Source organism: Monodon monoceros, unplaced genomic scaffold (genome assembly GCF_005190385.1).
Source record: "Monodon monoceros isolate NGI ecotype Baffin Bay Population unplaced genomic scaffold, NGI_Narwhal_1 Super_Scaffold_3, whole genome shotgun sequence".
NCBI classification, from domain to species: domain Eukaryota; kingdom Metazoa; phylum Chordata; class Mammalia; order Artiodactyla; family Monodontidae; genus Monodon; species Monodon monoceros.
The window spans coordinates 76476722-76502246 of record NW_021703780.1 but is presented as its reverse complement, the minus strand read 5'-3'; the positions used below and the strand labels follow the sequence as shown (position 1 = coordinate 76502246).

At 42.0% G+C, this 25525-nt stretch overlaps 1 protein-coding gene across 3 annotated transcripts in view; it reads right to left on the bottom strand.

Moving 5' to 3' along the window:
- Window positions 1-25525, bottom strand: part of SYNPR (synaptoporin) — a 291233-nt gene that overhangs the window by 99946 nt on the left and 165762 nt on the right. For all 3 annotated transcript variants that reach the window (XM_029243019.1, XM_029243022.1, XM_029243021.1), the window contains one exon: window positions 15651-15775. In XM_029243019.1, coding sequence (XP_029098852.1) covers window positions 15651-15775 — 125 coding nt within the window. The remainder of the gene's footprint in view (window positions 1-15650; window positions 15776-25525) is intronic.

Below are 25525 nucleotides of genomic sequence, written 5' to 3'. Positions count from 1 at the left end.
GCCTTCAGAGTTTATTCCTGGACCTGGGAAATCAACTGGAAAATAAATGCCTGTAATTCTGAGTCCCAAGGAACACGATGTCCCCAAGAACCATTCCCTACATCCCTCCTGCCTGCCCAGCTTGCCTGCTGGTGGGAAGCAGGCTCGAAGTCTAGGAGTGAGGAAAGAATCTCTGCTATTGTGGTGGCTTGTCAACTCAAGGACATCACTGCTGTCCCACTCGGTGTGATGGTGAAGCACATGACCTTTGAGGGAAGCCAAACACAGCTGTTAAAAGTCTGGTCCTGCCACTTATCAGCTGTGTGGCCTTGGGCAAGTTATTCAACCTCAGTGAGCTTTAGTTTTCTCACCCGTCAAGTGGAGTTCCGAGTAGCTATCCCATTGGGATGTTGTCAGCACTAAAGCATACAATACATGTGACGGGTTTCGTACAGTTCCTCACATATGGTAAAATGACCAATAAATAGTGGCTTTTGTTTGATGATAATGATGTTGATGACGATCACCTTCATCATCATTCTTCGTTATTAAAATAGAGGTTGGAGTAGTTGGTAAAAAACTCCATTGAGATACCCATGGAAGTCACAGACTTGGACAGGTTTCCAGGTTTGGCATTTACTAGTTGTGTGACCTTGAGAAAAGTTTTAAGGCTCTGTGTGCTATCTGCAAAATGGGGGGAAAATACTCTAGCTCTGCCTCTGTTACAGTGCTGTTGTGACGGTCAAGGGGATAATGACCCTACCAATAACTGTCAAACATTATATATATATGGAAATATATATATACATGTGTATGTGGGTATATACATATACACACGTATATAAAATACACTGCTACTTTTTTTTTTTTTTTTGCGGTACTCGGGCCTCTCACTGCTGTGGCCTCTCCCGTTGCGGAGCACAGGCTCCGGACGCACAGGCTCAGGGGCCATGGCTCACGGGCCCAGCCGCTCCGCAGCATGTGGGATCTTCCCGGACCGGGGCACGAACCCGCGTTCCCTGCATCGGCAGGCGGACTCTCAACCACTGCGCCACCAGGGAAACCCCTACTACTACTTTTTGATTTCTGCCCTAACTGCTACTTGGCCTAGGGAGGAAAGGCAGCTACCACTTGCCTTTTCAGCCCCTTTTTGGGGGGACATGCTCAAAAGCACATTATGGGGGGGGAGGTAGTGAAATTGCTAGTTTGTCCATTACTGCCAAATTTAAATTACCATTTACTTTTTCGTCACTTATTGTTTTTCATTCTAAGAGAAATATAGATCACAACAGGAAATTTGGGAATAACAGAAAACAGAAACATTCATTTGCTTAGTCATGGTACTTTCCTTTTTCTATTTTATCCTGTTAAGTATGATAAATAAGGCAAGTGTTTGCTTAAACCAAAGTGTAACCCCAAACATTAAAAAAAAAATCTGGCAGTGTTAAATCACAAAGTATTAGGCAATTGAAAATTGAAGTTCTACCTATTTATTTCTCCTTGAATCAGCAGTTCTCCAATTTCTGTGTGCCTAGGAGTCATTTGGGACTTCCGAAGTGTCAATGCTGGGCCCCAGCAGCAGCAGTCATGCTGATTAGGGAGGTCCGGGCTAGGATCCTGGAATCTGCATTTTAAACAAGCTTTCTACATGGTATGCAGGTTTGGGGTGGGGCGTCCCTGAACCTGACTTTGAGAGACAGTCTAAAGTCCCGACTCAGGTCCAGGCCTCTGAATTCCCACAGCTGGATCCTGGAAGAGGAATTAGGAATGCAAAGCCCAGCCTCACAGATGTTACCGTTTGATGCCCCAGGCCTCCATGCATTTACTTTTCCGTTCTGCCTGCCCAGCATCTGGCCAGCAAGGCAGTTGAGCATTTGTCTCCTTTTTGACCTCATGGTCCCCAGAGAGTTCAATGCCGCTCACAGCTCACAAAATGCCATTCTCTCAGGGAAGGGGTGGGGCTGGGGAAGTATGGGGCACACAGGTCTCCACCACTCAACTGACACCAGCTGAACCTCCTAAAGTATACTGTGTGGCTTCTGGCCACCTGCTTGATAGTCCAGGGAATGCGAAGAATGCTCCAATATTCCTCTGGTTCCCAAAGAGAAGGAAGCAGAGACGGAGCTTAACAGCATGGGGCAGGCACCTAGCATTTCCAAGGGACATACACACAGATGTGAGTGGGATGTTTCCTTCTGACATTCCTGGGCTATTGCTATAGCTGAATTCCTTTATCCTTTTCTAGGCAACTCAACCCTCGTCCCCCACCTCCTGCCCCCAATTCTAGGAAAGAAAACAGCTGAAAGGAAGAACTAGAACTTGCTTTTTATAACTTTGAAAAAAGCGATGTTTGCATTCTTCTAGGGAGTAGCGCTTCTCCCAGGTAATGAGGCTCTGCCCACCACACTGCCCCACACCTGCTCTGTAAAATGACACACAGGGAGACCGAGAACTACAGAAAAGGCTCACCCAGCATACACTGATTTAATCTCTGCCACTTGTCACCTCCCTATGGGAGCTCAACAGAAACAACAGCCTTGATTATATAACCTGCAATTATTTTCAGAAACTGCCCAAATCCCGGTTTTAAAAGCCCTGTTCAGATTTTACCGAAATAGGATAAATATCAGAGGAAGCCCTATGAGGCTGAAAGAAAAAGACATACAGAGTAAGTCTGTTGAATTTTTATATTTTCTTCTGCTCTCTCTGAAGCAGCAGTGGCTGAGGTGCTATCCGGGTTCCCGGCCGAGGTCAAGTATAACTGTTCCCCCTAAAAGGAAGTTAGGAAAATTATTGCTGCTTTCATAGAATTAGAGGTCTAATTCTCTTAAGAAAGCGTCAATCCAGTTTGTTCATTTTGTAGATGAGGAAACTGATGTTCAGAGAGGAACTCTGTGCTGGCCATTGGCTGTTTGTTCTCAATTCCATGATCTGCTCCTCCCCCCTGCTCTGCATCTCAGGGGCCTGATTTCCTTTCCAACTGGCGTTCAGTTTAGGCTGGGCCAATGGGAAGCTCTGGTGGGAGGCTAGAGGGCAGGAGCATGGGAGAAGCCAGAATACCTCTCCCCCTCTTTCTCTTGCTGCTTTGGGTCACATGTCCAGCAGTGGCTGCATCTCTACCTTGGTTCATGCTCCTCTGGACACCTCCTCCATCCATGGTCCCAGCTTCCGTCACACGGGTGCCCCATCTTGTGCTCTAATAAGACCACCTCCCCCTTTACGCCTCTTGCCCAGGGGTCAGTAAACTTCTCTTTTTAAAGGAACAGATAGAAAATACTTCAGGCCAACAGGCAAAACCAAGGATATACTGTAAGTACTTACACAACTATAATGTTTAAAATGTAATCATTAAAAAACGTAAAGCCCTTCTTAGCTCATGGACTAAGTAAAAGCAGGCTGCAGGCTGGCTGGACTTGGCTCAAGGGCTTGACTTTGCCATCCACGCTCTGGGCTTAGGGGTTGTGGTGGATTCCTAGTCACTAATCTCTGGATTGCCTCCTGATCCAAGCCCTGCCTCCCTAGTTCCCTATATTAACTTTTTAAAATTGAATCACTTGGCATGAGGTCCCCTTTCCTGACTGGACCCTGACTGACAGAGGCAATGATTTGTTTCAAACCATATTCCATGAAGAGGAATTGTTATCCACTTCATATACTTCTTATTGCTTTCAGAAACACATTCACAAACATGTCTCGATGGAATCGTGTAAGTTTCCTTTCAAGTTAAGTCAGCTGGCCGCCTACTTGTGTTTTGACTGTCCTGGATGACATGCAGTGTTGAAAAACTACTGACCCTTCCCAAGGGGTTGCCCACAGCTAATACTGGGAACAAGAAACTGAAAATATTAAAGCTGATCCCCAGACTGACCAAATGCTACCCAACATCACTGGCAAAAGATGACAAACCGGGCTGGGTTGTAGACGCAAATTGCCATAAGAGGTGAGGCATGGATGACCATGCAAATCTGACGCGCTACGTAACACACAGTACCCTCCCCACTGCGTCCACATGTGTCTAACCCCCCACTGTCTCTTCCCTGCACAGTTGCAGCTGCCTCCTAACCAGCCTCCCTGACTTCACCCCGTCCCATGCTCCCTTAAGACTATCTTCATAGTTGCAAGCCAGATCTTTTAAAAACATAAATTGCATGGCTCCACTGCACAAAACCTCCAATGACTTCCCACCTCACTCAGTATAAAATCCCAATTCGTCATGTTATCTCACCAGATCCTATGTGACCCAGCTGCTACCGTCTTCTTCCAGCTCATCTCCTCCCTCCCTCCCTCCTCCTTCCAACCTGCAGTGCTGGTGTCCTCGCTGGTTCCCAGACTCTCCCCAAGCTCAGACATCAGGCCCCACACTGGCTCTTCCCTCTCCCCGGAATACACCCTCAGGGACCTCTGAGGAGCACAGCTCTCTCTTCTCTCTCCTCTCTCTCTTAATTCTTGGAGGTCTGCACTCCACTGTCACTTCATCAGAGAGATTTTCCCCAGCCAGATAATCTAATACAGCACAGTTCCATTCGTCATCTTATCTCCTCGGCATGGCATGTGCCGTTCCCTTGGCTTAGATCATTCTTCCTCTCCTCCTTTGGTTTTTTTCGTGTGTTTTAAAATTAAAAAAAATTTTTCTTTATTTAAGTATAGTTGATTCACAATGCTGTGTTTAATTTCTGCTGTACAGCAAAGTGATTCAGTTATACATACGTATATATTTCATATTCTTTTCCATTATGGTTTATCACAACAGGATATTGAATATACTTCCCTGTGCGATACAGTAGGGCCTTGTTGTTTATCCATCCTATATATACTAGTTTGCCTCTGCTAATCCCCAACTCCCAATCCTTCCCTGCCCACCTCCTTTCTTCTCCTCTTTCAACCGATGTCTTAAATGCCATCCCCTCAGGGAGGCCCTTCTGGATCATCCTGTATGGGTAGGTGTCCTTTAACCCTCTCCATCCCCATTTCACATTTCTGTACAATGTTCACCTTTTCTTATAAACCGCCACTACTGTGTGTGTGTGTATGTGAGTGTGTGTGTGTGTGTGTGTGTTCTTTGTCTAGCTCTTTAATGTCTGTCTTCCTCCCATTCCCAAATGATTGTAAATTTCATGAGGGAAGAGGCTGCGTCTACTTTACCAACCAATACATACCAATAGCCTATATAGTTCAGGGCCTTGTACACTGTAAGTGCTCAGTAAATATTTACGGAGAGAAAGAATAAATGATCCAACATGGGATCAGTCATAGATTTGGAGAGATGATTAAAGAGGCTCCCCATTGTATTAGAAGCCATTGGTTGCCCACTCATATCTCTCTGGTACTCATCATTTCTGTATACGATGATGACTTCCTAAAGAAAGCATCACGATCTCTGCCTGAAGGCTTTCACGGGCTGCAAGTGCATGCTTGGTCTGCATGCACTGCTGGGGAGTTAATGCCTGTAGGAGCAGCTTTTGATGACCAACAGGAGTTGGTAGATAATTACCCCAGCTTCATCACTTGCCAGAAGTGAAGCGTGTTATCCACGCTTTCCTGGAAGTCTTAGTTGCCCCAGGGCCCACCGTGGTACCTTGCTCATTAATCCACTCTTCACTGGCTTTTTTCCCTTCCTTGTCTCACTATCCCACACCTTACTGGTATTTCCAGGGATCACCTGCCAAGAAAACTACAAATCCTTGTCTCAGCATGTGCTTTTGGGAGAACCCAAACTAAGACATCCTTCTATGGAATTCCCTACCACTGTCCTTTTGGAGAAGTGCTACAACAAAAATGTTCCCATTCTATCAGTGACTCAGGCTGCCAGGGGAACAGTGCGGTGGGGATGAGGTAAATGAGTTGGGCATTCTCTAATTTTTTAATTTAACCCATTCCATGGCAGCAGCCAGTGTGCCACATTTTCTGTGATCTCTGCAGACATTCCCTACAAATGATAGCTCCTCTCTTTATGTAGATATCTCCAAATAGGACTGTCCTTGGTCTACAGCTGTACTCTGCCAGGTCCTTGCACCAAATTCTATTGATACAATTAACAGCAAGGAAGACACCATTCGGTGAATACTTGAGGTGCGCCAGACTCTGTTTCACGAACAACTTGTATGACCTAATTGAATGCTTACAGCCATCCTATGAGGAAAGTACTCTCATTTCCTTCTTAGAGTAAGGAAACCTAGGCCCAGAGAGACTATAACTTGCCCATCTGCAGGGTGGCAGAGCTTGGATGTGAAGCCAGGGGTGTGGCCAGAGATCCACCATTAATCCTTTGGCTATACTATCTTCCAATCTCCCCACCTGCCTGCCCCAGAGAACCACCAGGTCTCATCACATCCAAAATTTATTTGAAGGCATAACATTAAAATGAGATACTGTAGTTATAAAGTTTCTGAAATTTTAGCCAAAAAGAGTGAAACCCTCTGGTAATGAGAAACAATAAACACATGCTCAAATGTAATTGCAAATGCAGCATTTCCTGAACAGAAGATATAAAAAATTGCAGCTCTTAACATTTTTATTTTCCCCAATTTGGCCTTTATGATAAAAAAGAGTTTATCACCATCGCGCTAGGGCAAGGATCTTAGGGGGAAAATGTTTTCCCCCACGACAGAGCTAGCATTACCAAATAAAGGCCCAAACTCCACAGCTTTCCTGGCATCAACCTCCACCTGTCCCCACGTTCCAAATAGAAGTGGGCGAATCAGAGCAAGTGGCCAGAGACATAGAGAGAACAGTGCTTCTGCAGCCAGTGCCCAGCAAGCCGCCCCGGCTCACCTTTCCCTCAAAACAGAAGACCCATCGTAAATTCTGTTTCAAGGATCACAAAGATCAGACTCAGAATCTCATTCTCCCATCCCACTCCCACCAAACAACCCCGGGAAGATCATGCTCGTGCCACTGAGTGTTTCTGTTCTGTACTTTGGGAGCCTTTCATTCTCCCATTAGCTTAATGAGAAAAAAAAATACAGGCCCAATAAGAATACCTTCTAGGGCAGCCCAAATAAGCGTCAAAGAGTTAAAGCAAGTTAATAAACGAGAGATAGTTAAACATGTACACATCTCTTAAAGTTTGCATATTGGGAGAGAGAGGGATAGGGAAGCTCCCTTTCTGCGTAAAATATAATATAATAAAGGGGTCATTTTCTTGTCTTGAGGGTTATTTTGCTAATTAACTAGAATATCTTCTTCAGCTCTCTATTTTTAATTACCTTTTCTTGGTAATGAAAGTAAAAACAATATATTAAAAGAGACTTTATTGAGTGCCAGGCCTTGTGTTAACCGTTTCCTATACATGATTCACTTAATACAACACTGCTATGAAATAGTTAACACTGTCTCTGTTTTCCAGATAAGGAACAGAGGTGGTAAGCAATATTCTCAACAAAACACAGCAAGGAAGTTCCAGAGCGGGGATCTGAACCCAGGCAATCCACCTCTAGAGTTCAAGCTACATTATGTTGCTTCAGTAAATTCACAGTGTAAAAAGTCATAAAACTTACTGGAGAAAATCTGGAAAATGTGGACAAGTGTACAAAGAATACTTGATGCATTCATAATCTCACCACCTAGAAATAAATTAACATGTTGATGCAGTGATCATGACATAATCTCTATAAACAGGACATGGTTTTTGTTGTTATCCCAAGTGAAAAGCTGTGTGGTTAATCACCAAATTTGGAGAATATATTTGCGGTGGACTGACAAACTATGGAGTACGTTTTAGACAAAATTCATTTTGGAGGCCTCATGGATCATCTCCCAAATCTAAGCAATCATCTATTTTTCAGAAACGAAGGTTGAGTACATGCTATTATGACTGTCAATTGGAAAAGACCTACCACATATGCTAAGATACCATGAACAGAGAAAACCAACCGTGGCTTCAAATTTGAAACCTGAATTGAAAACCACTGAAGGAGATTTCTGACCAAGCTGGTTTTCATATGAGCAACAGTGTACAACATCTTTTAGAGTGAGAGAAAATAGGGATCGATCTGTCTATCTATCTATCTATCCATCTATCTACCTATCTGTACCTCTCTCTCTACCTATCTATCCATCTACCTGTCCACCTGTCCATCCATCCACCCACCCACCCACTCACCTACCCATTCATCCATCCACTTTCTTTAATGTTGGTAATTCACACACTGGTAGTGTCTTAGGTTGGATTACCCAGAAGCAGACCCTGAGATCAAGATTTGAGTGCAACTTGTTTTTGGAAGATTCAACTCTGGAAATACCAATAGGCCAGTGGAGAATTGAGACAGGAAAGGGAAAGCAGGTAGTAAAAGGTGTGTTAATTAATGACCATGTTTCCACTGTGGGAAGTACCTGCTGGGTATTCTGAGAGATGGTGTGGGACCTAGCTCAGAGCTGTGCCTCAGGAGATGTGAGGCACTCAGGATATTTATCCTCCAACTCACATTTGTCACTGGATGAAGGCTGCTCCAGGAGATATTAACTCCCCAGCATTTCTGGCCTGCCCTGTGTACTGACCAAGGAAGTTCCTGTGGCTTGAGAAAGCCCTTTAACAGCTATATGGGTTTACAATAAAAAGTGTAGGTGTGAATTGTGAGGGACTAACAGGTATGGGCAATGGCAGCATGTGCTACAGCCAGCTAGTATAAAATAAAACAAAATTGGAATCATTTTATATATATATATATATATATATATATATATATACCCTTAAATGTTATTTGAGGAAATGACTTTCAGTGTCTGCCTACCACATTTTATTTAACTGATTCCCTATTTTTGGACACATAAGTTATTTCTAATTTTGAGGTACTTAGAATAATTCAACAATAAATACCTTTGTACACACTTCTTTATATCTCTGGTTATTTCTTTAAGATAAATTAATCAAGGGCAATTTTGTTAATTATCTAAAGCAGGGATTACTAATCCCATATCTAGAAGAGTGCTTGACATTGATAGAAAACTTAATATCTTTGTTATCCTGACAGGCAACTCCAGACATAAAAGTGACATACCAACTTAATTTACTTTTCATGATGAATCTGCTGTTATTCTCTATACTCAGTTGTTCTCAAATGATGGAAGATTTTTATGCCTTTATTATAGAAACCTTTTTGACTGTCTAGCCAAGGTGGCAAGTTTATCACCCATCATCAAATGAGCTGATTACTTTCAAGAAGCCAGAGGTGAACGCCTTTTCTATAAGAAGGTCGTTAACAACCTTGCTCTCTTTCTTCACAAACATCACCTCACACAGGCTTAAGGGAAAATGGTTTGAGCCTTAGCATTTTGCATTTTACTTGTCTGAGGGAAAAACATACCGAATTCTATTTACCATTCATTGTCCAACAGCCTGGCATGCTTTCCTTCCTACAGAAATATCTCATGAAATTCCTCAATGACCACCATTCATTACCTTCAGTGGACTTTTAGTTTTCACTTTTCTTTGAAGTGCTGAGTGGTATCACTCATTCACGACGTATCCCTACCTTCTGTGAAGCCTACACTTGCCTGGTTGTCCCACCCCTTTTCCTTCTGCCTCTTCTTGGTCTCGCTCAGCCACTGCGCTCCTTCATTTCTTCAGTCACTGCTCTCCTTCATTTCTTCTAAGTGTGGGTATCTCCCATAGCTTAGCCCTGTGTGCCCACGCTCCCATCTGTCTCGAAGACCTCTCTTCATCTAGGACTTACTTCTCACTCCATGAAGATGGCTCTTGGAGCCCCATTTCCAGGCTAACCCTATCTCTTCTTACGTGGGGTTCAAGCATGAAACTTCTTGATAGAAAACACAAACACAGCATGATCAAATCCAAATTTATCTTCTCCACTTTAAAATGGTTGTCCTTCTTATTCTCTCTTTACCTTCTTGGACTCTTTCCCCATATTCAATCACACAGGAGTTCAAGGTCTTCTAAAATCTTGTCCAAAGTCATCTTTCCAGCTTTACCACTTTACTCCATCATTTTTGGCTCTACTCAGCATGTTTCAAACAACCTGAACATTGCTTTCTTCAGTTTTTATTCAAATTAGTAGATCATATTACACAACATATGACATCCAAAATCTTGAGTCTGATTTTCTATGTGATGCTGAACAAATTTTTCTCAGCTCAGTCTTCTCAAACGGAACCTCAGAACCCCCGTCATAGAGATGGTGCAATAATTATGTAGTATACTCTGACCCTTCAAACTAACTTTTGCCATGAAAACTTTTATTCCCATAGTCCCTAAGCTCTCCACTCTGATTTCCTGTCATGTGACAGGCATCATATATAAATGCAAAGTGTTAGTTGGTATTCCTCAAGTAGGCTTCCTTCAAATGTGTTAAATTTCTTTAAAATAAGAAACTCTACTTCCCATTTTTGTGGATAAATAAAGTGCTAAAAATATTGAACACAGAACCCCCCCAAATTATCAAATGAGTTTTCTACGAAAGTAGCATATTACAGTAGATGAGGAAAACAGTTAAATGCTGTTTGTTCATTTTAATCACAGACCAAACAGGTCGGGTGACAAATGCTTTATTCCCATAGTCAAAGGACATATCGCTGAATTAAACTGCTTCTGATAGAAGCGTGCATGAAAAATGCATACATGTGGTGGTGTGAAGGAGTTATAGTTTGGGCATATTTATTGGAAGCAGCACATGAATATTTTGTAAATTATCTATTTTTTTTTTTTTTTTTTTTTTTTTTTGCGGTATGCGGGCCTCTCACTGTTGTGGCCTCTCCCGTTGCGGAGCACAGGCTCCGGACGTGCAGGCTCAGAGGCCATGGCTCACGGCCCTAGCCGCTCTGCGGCATGTGGGATCTTCCCAGACCGGGGCACGAGCCCATGTCCCCTGCATCGGCAGGTGGACTCTCAACCACTGCACCACCAGGGAAGCCCTATCTATGATTTTGTAAATTGAGGTTATCTCACATTTGATAATCTGATAAGGGAGTTAAGTAGCTTCCTTTGATCTGTCATTTACAGACTAATTGTTTTTGTTCAAATGACTTGGCATTAGAGTTTACTGTCTTCCTTGTGTTTTCAATAAACGGAATAATCAGAAACTGCTGAATACTCTCGTTTTGTTTCTAAGATTATGATCAAATCATTGACATTGGTTTGTAAAATTTTATTTTTTTAATTATTTATATTATTTTTTAAATAGATCTTTATTGGAGTATAACTGCTTCACAATACTGTGTTAGTTTCTGTTGTACAACAAAATGAATCAGCCATATGCATACATATGTCCCCATATCCCCTCCCTCTTGAGCCTCCCTCCCACCCTCCCTATCTCACCCCTCTAGGTTGTCGCAAAGCACTGAGCTGAACTCCCTGTGCTTTGCTGCTGCTTCCCACTAGCTATTTATTTTACATTTGGTAGTGTATATATGTCGATGCTATTCTCACTTCGGCCCAGCTTCCCCCTCCCCGCAAGTCCATTCTCTATGTCTATGTCTTCATTCCTGCCCTGCCACTAGATTCATTAGTACCATTTTTCTTTTTTTTAGATTCCATATATATGTGTTAGCATATGGTATTTCTTTTCCTCTTTCTGACTTGCTTCACTCTGTATGACAGACTCTAGGTCCATCCACCTCACTACAAATAACTCAATTTCATTTCTTTTTATGGCTGAGTAATATTCCATTGTATATATGTGCCACATCTTCTTTATCCGTTCATCTGTCGATGGACGTTTAGGTTATTACCATGTCCTGGCTATTGTAAATAGTGCTGCAATGAACATTGTGGTACACGACTCTTTTTGAATTATGGTTTTCTCAGGGTATATGCCCAGTAGTGGGATTGCTGGGTCATATGGTAGTTCTATTTCTAGTTTTTTAAGGAACCTCCATACTGTTCTCCATAGTGGTTGTATCAATTTACATTCCCACCAACAGTGTAGGAAGGTTCCCTTTTCACCACACCCTTTCCAGCATTTACTGTTTCTAGCTTTTTTGATAATGGCCATTGTGACTGATGTGAGGTGACACCTCATTGTAGTTTTGATTTGCATTTCTCTAATAATTAGTGATGTTGAGCTTCTTTTCATGTGCCTCTTGGCCATCTGTATGTCTTCTTTGGTGAAATGTCTATTTAGGTCTTCTGCCCAGTTTTTGATTGGATTGTTTGTTTTTTTGATATTGAGCTCCATGAGCTGTTTGTATATTTTGGAGATTAATCTTTTGTCCATCGTTTCATTTGCAAATATTTTCTCCCATTCTGAGGGTTGTCTTTTCGTCTTGTTTATGGTTTCCTTTGCTGTGCAAAGACACTGGCTTGTAAAATTTTAGAAGAAAGTAACTTTTTGATGGTATCCATCACCAGCATCTTGCTAACCCAACTTACTTCTGAAACAAATGACTTCAGAGTAATCTGAATAAATTCTAGATGCGTCTCTTACTACTGAAATCTTCCTCGAAAAGATAGTGGCACAATATTTTAAAGTACCCAAATGCACAACTGAAATTGCAACTCTAGTAAAACTGGGCCTCTTTGGAATGTATGTCTCCTACATGGACATTAGTGGGACAAAAAGGTAAGACATTCTGTGGGAGGAGATAGGCTAATCTTGATTTCTTAACAGTATAGACAGTAAATATTGTATAGATGTGATCTGCAGAGTGGCAAAAGCTTTCCTGCTTTTTTCTAGAATGGTGGTTTTTAAAATGCTTCTAGGAGACCTAGGGTTCTGAGGAGATATGACAAGTGCGGTACAGCTGGGGGTGGGCAATGTGTGTGGCAGGGAGAGGGCTCAGGAAGACCAGCTAGATGTTTCAAGTCCCCTTCCTCCCCTTGTTCAACTTTTTCAATGACTCATATCTGTTATATATAGAGAGCTTCAGAGCAAGATAAGGTATGGAAGAAAAGTTCTGCTATTAAAAAAAAAAAAAGGTTCATAATTTTTGTTTCAGAACCCAAGTAAAAATCTTTCAAATGAGCAGGCCACTATACTTACAGATGGTAATAAACCTTTTAATCCAATTTCTCTAGCTGCTTTTAATTGGGCCAGTAATATATCTTAGGAAGAAAATGAAGAAGCCCAAGGCTGGAAAACGTTTGCGTGAAAGGCCTTTTCAAATTGTTCACTTAGCTAAGGACTGTGTGAAGTTAAATATCACCCTGCTCTCTACCACCACCCCAACCTAGGCACTGGTTTTCCATCTACACAAGTTTCTTGACTGGTATATTTTAGTTTGAGGGACAGAGAGACCTGTGTTCAATGTTCAGCGACCTGCTGCTCTTTAAATATTAAGGGACTGGGACTTGCCCGGTGGCGCAGTGGTTAAGAATCTGCCTGCCAATGCAGGGGACGTGGATTCAATTCTCGGTCTGGGAAGATCCCACATGCCGCGGAGCAACTGAGCCCGTGTGCCACAACTACTGAGCCTGCGCTCTAGAGCCTGCGAGCCACAGCTACTGAAGCCCGTGCGCCTAGAGCCCGTGCTCCGCAAGAAGAGAAGCCACTGCAATGAGAAGCCCGCGCAACGTAACAAAGACCCAACACAGCCGATAAAGAAATTAATTAATTAATTTATAAAAAGAAAATTAAGGGACTGAACTTCAAGTCATCTGCTTCTACCATATCTCTTGGTGGGAAATCCTGGTAGAAAGCAATGTAGACCTTACAATGTCACGAATAATGTTACTAAGCGTCCCACCCCTGTTGCCCAGCCAGTGAAAATTCTCATCTCCTCTTCTAGATCCCCTGTGTTGATGAGTAAGCATGCATTGGCTTGGCCATTCCACACTAAAGCCAAGGAGTTCCTCCAGAACCTTCAGATGTGTCAAGCATCCCCACTCCCACTTCCACTAGCATAGGAAGCTCTGGTAATTACTAAATTACCAGGCATTCTATACTTAATATTTCTCTGCTTTGGACTCCCTTATTAGTTAATTAGGAGAGTATCTACTTGAGCAGAGGTGTTTGCAACTTTTATCACTGTATGACTCTTAAAAACCATTTAATACATTGGTATAAATGCCCTGTCTGCGTGATTCATTGGCTGTGAACTGAGGCACTTTTGTTTTGGACTAGGAAAAGTTCACTAGATCAGTATACTAAGGATGCGTTCCATGATATACAAATCTTCTGAAATGCTCAGTGAGAAAGGGTTTCTGTGGCCAAAAATGTTTGGGGAAACACTGTGTTCTTGGTGATTCAAAATGTGTATTAGAATGGCAAAGTGCTAAGAAGTATTTCTTAAACTTATCATATAATTTAAAAATTCTGGGAATTCCCTGGTGGCACAGTGGTTAAGAATCAGCCTGCCAACGCAGGGGACACGGGTTCGAGCCCTGGTCTGGGAATATCCCATATGCCGCGGAGCAACTAAGCCCGTGCGCCACAACTACTGAGCCCGCGCACCCAGAGCCCATGCTCTGCAACAAGAGAAGCCACCGCAATGAGAAGCCCGCACACCATGATGAAGAGTAGCCCCCGCTCGCCACAATTAGAGGAAGCCCACGCACAGCAACAATGACCCAACACAGCCAAAAATAAATAAATAAATAGATAATAAATAAATAAATTTATAAAAAAAATAATTCTGCCTCCCTCCCTCCCTCTCTCCTTCCTTCCCTCTCTCCCTCTTATTCTCTATCTCTTTCTTCTTACTTTCTTCCTCTTTTCTTTTTAGAAACATTAAATATGTAGGGCTCCATGGGAAAGATTTTGAAAAACACTGTACTTGCCTATTTAAGCAAAGTTTTTAGGGGCTAATTTCTACTTTTCTCTGTAATTCCAGAGCCAGCACTGTATCTGGCACAAAATGAATATTCGACAAATGTTTGCTAAATTGAAGGGCACACATGAGAGTATATTAATGAGATGTCAAAATATTATGTTGAAAGTGTTTTACAAAATCACGCCAGTTATTTGGTACCAAGTGTTTGGTACTTTTACAGAAACAAATTATTTAGAAATTGAATTCAATTAATCCACTTTGGGTAGATGGATCAGAATCACAAGATGTCTGATTTGGGACAAGTCCTAGTAGGTATTTAGTCATCATTTTATAGACAGGTCATAGTGAATTTATAAAGAGGTTGAAAGAGTTATCTCAAGCAACTGAAGTAAAGGAGTAAAGATGTGAGTTCTGGGCTTAACCCGAGTGCGCTCGAACGCTGACTCTGCCACCTACTGGCCAAGGGAATGTGGGCAAATATATCTGCGCCTCAGTTTCCTCATTTGAAAATGGCGATGGTACTTGTACTACCCTCAAAAGGTCACTGTGATGACTTAATGAGATTCAAGCTAAGCACAATGGCACATGGAAACAATATTAATATCATTAAACGCATTATCAGACAGGATTGCATAGTCACTATGAAATGAGAGGTGACCACACAATTGTAGAGAGAATTTGGGAGACCTTAAAGAATTATGGACGGGAAGGAAGAAACTGTATAACTGAGATCTCCATATTGATGGACCACAATACTGGGCAATCTGTAGCATTTTTTGGGAGAGGGAGAGTTAATTCTGGTTTGAAAGTACAACTCCCATGGAATAACTCTTCCCAGGGTAGGGTGTTAGGTAGGCCTTTTACTTGTTTGGGCATTCTTCAGGCTCAGGAAGAATCCTCTCTTTTTACTCATAAGTCCCTGGGAGATTGCATTTTTTAAAGAAACCACAGAAAGAATAAAGTGCCCTGCCCCTCCGGGAGACGAGTGAGCACAAGTCACCATTCCCTACCTGAACGGGTAGGCAAATGCTACGTCAATGCTGAGGTTACTTTCCGTCTTGTTGACACAGTCCACACTCAGCCGCAGGCCTCCGGAATAGCCACCGCATGTTGCAAATGCAAAGATTGCAAAAAGCTGTGGAGAACAAAGAAACAAAAGAGAAGGCGGCTATTAGGATGGTGCTGATCTCACGAGATCTGTCAACAGGAGCTCAGCGTCTCACACTGAGAAAGATTGGAGTTCTTCTAAAGTGCGGCATCTTATTTGGTTCAGGCTGGAATGAAGGCCAGGGTGATGATGGGGAATGGGGTGGTGGGGTCTGAAAAAACTGTCTGGGAAGCTGGAGTAATTCTGTTTGTAGAAAAATTAAACACAAGGACAAAATATCTGTGTTTGAGGCCAAATATCGGTGTAAAGAGCTGTCACACCTCAGAAAGTAGAGAAGGTAATCTCACATCAAAGGCTCTGGAGAGCTACACACCAAGGGATTAATGATGGATACCTCCAGGTAGGAAGAATTTGGTACGTTTCCTTGCTTGCTTCTTTTTGTTTATCTGTATTTTTTGCAATACACGTGTTTTGTCTTTTGGAATAATACAGATTTTTAAAAATGCATAGTCAGAGAATTTTAGAGTTGATGGGTAGAGGAAGAGGAGGTGAGTATCTAAAATATGCTATTCCAGAGGACAAGATCTCAGTATATGTCAGCCTCAATGCCCCTTTGGTGGTTCCAACTCTGTATTCCTTGCTCTTTCTGAGTCAACTACTAAAAGGTTCAGCTGGTTACGAACTAATGTCATAGTCTGTCCTAGTGCAGAACATGCATCTATGGGAATTAGGTACTGAAAATTAAGAACAGGAACTCAGAGAAGTCTTCCAGAGAGAAGATACATCTGAGAAGGTGAGAATGGCCTAAGATGGGAAGGAAACAAATGCCAAACTTTGTCCACGTAGTTTGGCTAAATTCAAAAGAACTTCCTGCTCATTTCCAAAGAAAGTCAATCAAGTGCACTTAACACTCACCCATTCTGTAATACTCCCATTTATTTTATTTTAATTTTGGAACTCAGCTTCTAATGGTAGCTTGGAGTCCCCATTAGGAACACCAGATCACTGCATAGCGAGAGGAATTCTTGTGTAAGGGTTAAGTGCATGGGCTCTGGAATGTGACCTTGGGAAAGTTGCTTAATGCACCTGTGAAGCCGGCTGGTCCTGAACTTTTGTTTGTTGGGGTTTTTTTGATTACTGACTCAATTTCATTACTAGTGATCAGTTTGTTCAGATTTTGTTTCTTCCTGATTCAGTCTTTTTTTGTATTTAATTTTTTTTTATACAGCAGGTTCTTCTTAGTTATCTATTTTATACATATTAGTGTATATATGTCAATCCCAGTCTCCCAATTCATCCCATCACCACCACATACACCCCCCCGCCCCTGCCCCGTCCCTGATTCAGTCTTGGAAGATTGTATGTTTCCAGGAATTTTTCCATTTCTTTGTGGTTATCCAATTTGTTGGCATATAATTGTTTGTAGTAATCTCTTATGATTTTTTCTATTTCTGTGGTGCTGGTTGTAACTTCTCTTTCATTTTTGATTCATTTGGGCCCTTTCTCTTTTTTTCTTGATGAGTCTAGCTAAAGGTTTATCAATTTTATCTTCTCAAAGAACCAGCTCTTAGTTTCATTGATCTTTTCTATTGGTTTTTAGTCTCTATCTCATTTATTACCACTTTGATCTCTATTATTTCTTTTTCTTCTACTAACTTTGGGCTTTGTTCTTCTTTTTCTAGTTCCTGTAGGTGTAATGTTAGATTGTTTGAGATTTTTCTTGTTTCCTGATGTAGGCCTGTATTGCTTATAAACTTCCCTCTTAGATGCTGAGTCCCACAGATTTTGGAATGTTTTGTTTCTATTTTCATTTGTCTCCAGGTATTTTGTGATTTCCTCTTTGATTTCTTCAGTGATCCCATGGACCAGGAGAAGCATATTTGGTAGCATGTTGTTTAGCCTTTAAGTATTTGTGATTTTCACAGTTTTCTTCTTGTAATTGAGAGTCTGGTCTTATACCACTGTGGTGGGAAAAGATGCTTGAAATGATTTCAGTCTTCTTACATTTAAGACTCACTTTTTCATCTAACATGTAATCTATCCTGGAGAATGTTCTAAGTGCATTTCAGAAAAATGCATATCCTGCTCTTTTGGCGTGGAATATTCTGTATTTATATATTAAGTCAATCAGATATAATGTGTCATTTAAGGTCAATGTTTCCTGATTGATTTTCTGTCTGGATGATCTATCCATTGATATAAGTGGGGTGTTAAAGTCCCCTACTACTATTGTATTGCTGTCAATTTCTCCTTTTATGTCTGTTAATATTTGCTTTACTGTTGGATTAATCTTTTCCATTATTATGTAAGGCCCTTCTTTGTCTCTTTTTACAGTCTTTGCTTTAAAGTCTATTTGGTCTGATGTAAGTATTGATACCCCAGCTTTCTTTTTGTTTCCATTTGCATAGAATATCTTTTTCCACTTCTTCACTGTGTGTCTTTCACTCTGAAGTGGCTCTGAGGCCCGACTGAGACTGCTGTGGGTATGCTGCTATGTGGGGCTGGGCCCCTGGAGCAGGAGACACCTGGAGGGGTGCCAGTGCCAGCTGGGGATGCCCGCTGGGTAGAGCGTGGCAGCAGCTGCTGTGGAAGAGCCCGTTGGGGCAGGCAGGTTGGGCAGGGTAGGTCCTCAGGGAAATACTTGGTTGGTGCACATGGTGTTAGCTAAGTTGATGGAGAGTGACAGAAGTGGTACATGCTCATGCTGGGCCCGCGAGGTGGATGGAGAGTTTAAAAAAAAAATGGCACCTGCCACTTCTTCTGTCTCTGGAGAAAATTTCACCAGATCTCTGCCTCTCCAGCACATGCCCTAAAATTTAGTCAATGGATCTCTTTCTTCTATGACACAGGCACTTCTTAAAAAAAATTTATTTCCTTTATTTTTGGCTGCGTTGGGTCTTCGTTGCTGTGCACGGGCTTTCTCTACTTGCGGTGAACGGGGGCTGCTCTTCGTTGTGGCGCGCGGGCTTCTCATTGCTGTGGCTTCTCTTGTTGCGGAGCACGGGCTCTAGGCATGTGGGCTTCAGTAGTTGTGGTTCGTGGGCTTAGTTGCTCCATGGCATGTGGGATCTTCCTGGACCAGGTCTCGAACCCGTGTCCCCTGCACTGGCAGGAGGATTCTTAACCACTGCACCACCAGGGAAACCTGACACAGGCACTTTTTAAGCTGCTGCTTCTGCACTGGGACTTGGAGCAAGTGAGTATGTATGTATGCTCTTCAAGAACTAAGTCTCAGTTTTCCACAGCCCTCCAGCTTTCCTGGACATAAGCCGCTCTGGCTTTCAAAGCCAGACGTTATAGGGGCTCATCTTTCTGGTGCAGCTCCCCCAGGCTGGGGAGCCCAATGTGGGGCTCAAAACCCTCGCTCCTCAGGGGAAACGACCATGGCTGTGATACCCCTCCCTCTGTGGGTCAGGGCACCAGGGGTGACAATGAGATCTCCGGAGGATAAAGCTTTGATTTACAGCATTTGCCAGTTTCCATGGTGTAAATACTCCCACCATGGCAAATTCCAAGCTACCAACATAACACCTCTGAACCTTGACTGGGAAGAGACCTTGGGCTTCTTTCACTGATTTCACTTCAATTATTCATTCATTTATCCATTCAATCACTTATTATTCACTTACTGATTTAGCTACTGTAGGAGAGACCGTTGATGCTCTGCTGAGATCCCCGCAGCCCACCCTACAGGCCACCTGCATTTTCAGGGGGACAGTCCTCATACGCATCAAAGGCTCCTCCCCAAACACTCGAGGTTCTCCGCTGAGGGCTTTCTCAGGCAGCAGGAATGCAGCCTGTGACTGGGGCACGGTGCGAGTCTCTGGGAGTCAATTCCCTGGCAGCTTCCAAACAATGTGGGATGGAAACTGGTGGATAAACCCCCAGTGTCCCTGTCTGTCTGTGGGGAAAGTTTGAGGTGTGTTCAGTATAGTTTCTTCCAATGGGATTAAGCCCCTGTTGCCCACAGCAACATCTGCTCACAAACGACACCCTTGGTTGGCGTTTTCCTTTTTCTGTCTCATTTCCCCACTCATCATTGTGCTTCCTGGCATTACTTCTCAGGTGACCTTGCTGAGTCCAAATTCTTGTATTTTCAAAAAGCAGGTCTCAGGATCTGCTTTTGAGGAATGCAACTGAGACAGTTACCAAACACGGACCCAGCACCGATTACTCTCTAGGCACTGCAGTGGCCCTAGGACTGTATTAATGGAAGGACTGGTACCACTCAGCGCACCTTAGCTCATGCCTCTCAGCTTCTAGCTCGCCACGCTCTCATCTCTGCAGCCCTCTCCAAAGAAGCTGAGCCCCTTTGCAAACAGAAAGTCTTCTTGGACTACGTTGTCCAGAGGAGGGCTCCTGACCCCAGCCCACGCCACCCTGACTCCCATTATTCCCTGCCGCTGTTGTTGTTTACCTGAGCAGACATTTAAATAAAAACCTGTATTTGGTCAGCATAGTGTATTCACCTGTTTATGTTTTGTCTGACCACTTCCCCGAGGAAAGGTAATACCCTTGTCTGTGTTTACTGATGAATCCCAGCCCTTGGCACGAAGTAGGTGCTCCCTAAACACACGTTGACTAAATATAGTCAGCTCCCCTACCTCCAGGGAACTTGCTGTCCATTTGGGGATGCAGACAAGTGGATGAACAGGTGCAGTGACAGTGCTTTACGGTGGTGGCGGTCACTGGAGCATGCTAGAGAAAAATGTGGTGGATGCTTGCAGAGGAGTGGAGGGGATGTGCAGAGTGGAGTCTGGAGAAATGGACAGCTAAGCAGACACCAGGCAAGCATGCCAGGTTTAGCCACGTAAGAGGGAGAAAATGAGTGTTTTAGGCAGAGAGAGCAACAAGTCAAAGATACTCAAGTGAGCAAGTAAGGCACATCTCGGCTGTGCAGTTGGTAGGACAGGAGCAGACATTGTAAGATGGGAAGAAAGTGGTGACTCCATTCAGGAGGCAAGTGGGATGTGTCAGGTCTGGTCTAGGGAGGATCCAAAAACTAAGGCCCCTGAGCCATGTCCAGCCACATCCATTCACTCACGTATGGTCTACGGCTGCTTTCAGGTTACAATGATAGAGCTGAGTATGGACAGTAAAGATTCTACGGTCCAAAAAGGCAAACCTATTTACTATCTGGTCGTTAACAGAAATCGTCTGTCCGCACGAGGAAACCTGGGCTTTAGGAGGGGTTGGGTTTTCGGCAGGGGAGGGGCGTGACAAATCTGCATTTCAGAAAAGCCACACTGGCAACAGTGGAGAGTGCGGATGGAGAGAGGGCAGGACCTGATGCTGGAGGATGAGCAAGTGTCTCACTTCCCCAGACAGTCTGCAGACGCTTTGCCAGCAGGACCACACCTCAGTTCTCTTTGTATCCTTGCTGTGCCAAAATATGGTAGGCGGCTCATAAATGTTGTCAAGTGAATGAAAATATGAATGAATGAGCAAGACAAGATGAGAGGATGAAGGGCTTGAAAACGTGAACCCTGGCACCGAAGCCCAGAATAATAAACACTGTGAAGGCGACGATGACGGCGATGATAACGATGATGATAGCACTAAAAAAATCAACCACATTTGATTCTCGGGGCCAGTCTCTTCAGTAAATACATTATTTATATGAGCCCATTTAATCCTCTCAACAACCCTCTGAAGTGGAAACATAACCCCTCATTTTTCACATGAAGAAACTGGGTCAAACTGCACGCCAAGATCACATGGGTTATTGGTATGTTAAGTAGTCATGGTTTGAACTCGGATCTGCCTTTCTCTAAAGTTTATCTTCCCTCTTCCCAACTCTCCCAGGGCTGTGAAGGGCATCTCACTTGGCTGGAGCAGACTATGGAAAGACTAATATCAATTAAGGGCTAGTTAAGGCTTTCTCTGTCACATCAATGCTCAGGAAGCCAAGTGAGGACTAAATGAAGCACCTGTAAGACAAAGTCCTGATCATCAACGTGGATGCCAGTGGCAGCTCGTGGATCTTGCCTCAGCCTCACAAGCCTTCGCTCTGCAGTATCACAGGACATTAGGGGGGAGGAACTTAGAATCTGGTATGATAAAGACACTGGAGAAGCCTGCCAGGAGTAGTTCTGCCAATTACATTTAACAAGCCCCTCTTCCTAATTCTCAGCCACCCACGGTGGGTCGGGGGGCGGGGGGGGGGTTCCTCACTTTCACTCCCGTCCATCATTCAACAGCTTATAGGTGAAAGAGACCCAGTTCCTGCCTCTGATGAACCCCTCTGGTGCCTTCTCCTTTTATGATTTGTCTTGGGCTGAGTCATTGGTCCTTAGCACCCCTGAGGAGCATTTCTGGGAACACAGCTGTTTAAAAGAGCTGATTACTCACTAGTAGCCCTGGAAAAGTGAGGAATACACACTGTCAGGATATTTTCTGGTGCAGAAACAGTGTTTGATTAACTGTGGCTTCCCTCATAGCCCAGAGGCTGCCCAGGAGGACCTCAGCTGACTGATGAACGCCTCTAAAACTTAATGTTCCAATTTTACTCATTTTGGTGCAATTCTTCTTTCTTCTAGTGTTTCTTCTCTTATTGATAATTGGATTTTTCCAAAGAAACTGACAAAGCACCTATTCTGGCCATCAGTTTATGGTTACTGCAACACTCTGACCCAGAAAGTTTTTGTGAACAACCCTGTAAAATCTCGTATGAGGCCTTCCCGTGAAGATAAAAACTGCAGGTCATCCCTGGAAGACAATATAATTCTGTCTTATTTGGAGGCACTGAAAACCATGGTCAAAAAGCTCTTCCCCATAGAGCTGTATGTTTTTTCTTGGAGTTGTATATAACTATCCGTGTTCTTAACCAGCTCCAATATCTCCCACGCTGCTTTCCATTTCAGGCTACCTGTCAAGAATTGTATACTGTGCCCTTCTAGCTGCTTTGTGATTTATATGAAATCTTCCCAAGCAAAGGCAGCCTCCTAAAATTGGTACTTCATAGTAGCACCTGAGGAATTCTGACCAGGCCTTGCAGAAGGAGAACCCCAAATTACTTATATAGCGTAAGAAGTTTCTGTTTTCATTTTCTTAAACCTGTAGCCTGGAGATGGATCACTTAATAACGTATTTGGGCACAGGTAACAGAAAGCTTGATAAATAGTGGCTTAAACGAAGAGGACTTTGTTTTTCATATGTATTGAGAAGTCTAGAACTAAGTGGCTGCTGGTATGATGATGTCTGAGCCAACATCTCTTTGTTTCCTATCTCTGCCTCATCACCAAAAAATGGTTGCTGCATTTCCATGGATATCCTTAGCTGCACGGGAGCCTAAGAAGTGAATATTTGGCCTTCCTGGGCTGCAGAGGGGAGGTAGGCAATGGTACAAGGGCTGGGAATGGTTATTCAGTCAGCCAGTTGCCACTGTCTGCCCCAGAAATTTATGGGAGATGAAGAAGTAAAACAAGCATTCATGGCATTTTATAAAGGCAAGATAACATAGTCAAGCCCATTCAGCATCTAGTCATTTCCTCTTCCCTGGACAGTACCTAGAAAGTCCTGTGCCTTATATGCTAAATTTAACACTTGTCCATGAAGAGAAATGTAAATTTCTGCTTGAATTTTATTTTCCAACATAAAGCCTGACATAAATCTTTAAAGTAAAATGCATGACTGAAATAGTAAAAATAAATTGCAAACTTCATGCCTATTAAAAAAATAATCAAATAAATTTTGAAGTAGTCAATCAATGAACTATTATGCGATACTTAAAAAGTATGAAAAGCAGTATAGAAAGTTATAGGTGATCTTATGTAAAGCAAAAAAAAAAAAAAGCAAATTGCCAAGTATGACATATGTGCATTACATTTTTGTAAAAGGAAGTATTTATACATGTATACATTTTTAATGGACTTGAAAAGGTCTAGAAAGGTTGTACTGAAGTATTATCAGTTTTTAACATTAAGGAGTAAATTTTGGAAGCAGAATCTTATTTTTAAATTATTTTTGTATTGTTTCAACTTCTTCCAATAAGCATGCATAACTTTCGCAACTAAAAAAAAAGATATTATTAAAGCAAATTTACCGTTACCAAAGGGGAGAGGGAGGGTGGGAAGGACAAATTAGGCATATGGGATTAACAGATACAAACTACTATAAATAAAATAGATAAGCAATAGGATTTACTGTATAGCACAGGGAATTATATTCAATATCTTGTAATAACCTACAATGGAAAATAGTCTGAAAAATATATAACTGAATCACTTTGCTGTACACCTGAAACAAACCCAATATTGTAAATCAACTATACTTCAATTTTGAAAAAAGATCTTATTACAATTGCAAATTTAGACAACCTCTGGGTAACTTGAACAAAGTAAATTCAGGCCTGTCATTAGACAGCTATGCTATTTTTAACCTCCATTTTGATGAAAAAAATGTAAAATCAAAGAAAACCCACTCCCTTTCAGAATTATCTTCATAATACCTTCAAATTATTTACATTTGGGGGAGGGACAATATAAGAATGGGGGGAAAAGGGTTAATATGGGATTATATGAAATCATGTGTGTGAAACTTCTGAAAATTGTAAAGCACTACAGAATTCAAAGAATCTTTCATTCAATAAAAAAAGTTAAAAAATTATTTACATTTATAGAGAGTGTAAATGGAATCACATTTTTGACTTGCTCATTTATTAAAATACTTTGGCAAAGTCACTGTTTACAATCAAGGTAAGACTATTTCAAAATATATCATGGGAATATATGCTTAAGAATGTGTCAATCTTTAGTTGAGTAAAAGTGTAACTTACCTTTTGTCAGATTCAGTGATGGTCATTGTTTTTAAAGGACTCCACTCCCATTCTCTCACATCCGTCATAACGGAGTAACAAGAAAAAATAAAAATTCCACAGAACTTCTCACTGAGAACTGAAACCATTTCTCTGACACCTGACTTAAAAGTCTTATGAATTAATTTCTTGCCTATTGTAGTGGTTTTGAACTTGACATTTTTCTGGAGAAATTTGATCTTAGATCACTGAAGAAAATCATTGATATATATCTTAACTGCACACTTTTGCTTGATAGGAAAATTAGAGTAAGATAAACGCATGGAACACAGCCACTGTTCTATAATTTAATAACATGTATAGAATATGCTGGCATGAACTATTCCTTGCCAGAAGCCATGTTTTCATGATAATGTAGCATGTTTAGAATTTTTTTAAAACTAAAGTCACAATCCTTTAACCCCATTTTTTTTTTTTTATAAAGAGCAGGCTTTAGTTACCATGTCTCTAAATAGAAAGTAAAAGTCAGGTTGGGATTCTATTCTGGATGAATTCGGTGTATTTCATGTGTCTTCTTTAAAATTCGAACATTTCATGAAACAGAGTTATATTTATATCCATAAAGCAAATTAGAATAACATAGGATTATATGGGGGAAAAATACTGATCCATAACCAACTGGCCACATTCAATTAATTCTTTTCATTAGACTGTATGGCTCATTAAACAGAGAAGTTTCTCTCATTCACTCTTCTTTAAAAAAAAATTAAAACAAAAAAATTTTGTCTTAAATGCAGCTTCACTTTAATGAAAGACAAGCACAGGGTCCCATGAAAAGAACAGAAGGAGCTGATTTTTTCTGCTTGTTTAGCCATTTTTATGCTTGTGGCTATATTATAAATAAATAAAATCCAGGGCTTATCAACTATAAGCCAGGAATATGAACAGGCATCATATTTAAGCTCATGAACTAAGAGGCAGAAACCCAGAATGAGTCATAAAACCATTTACTGTCAAAAGAA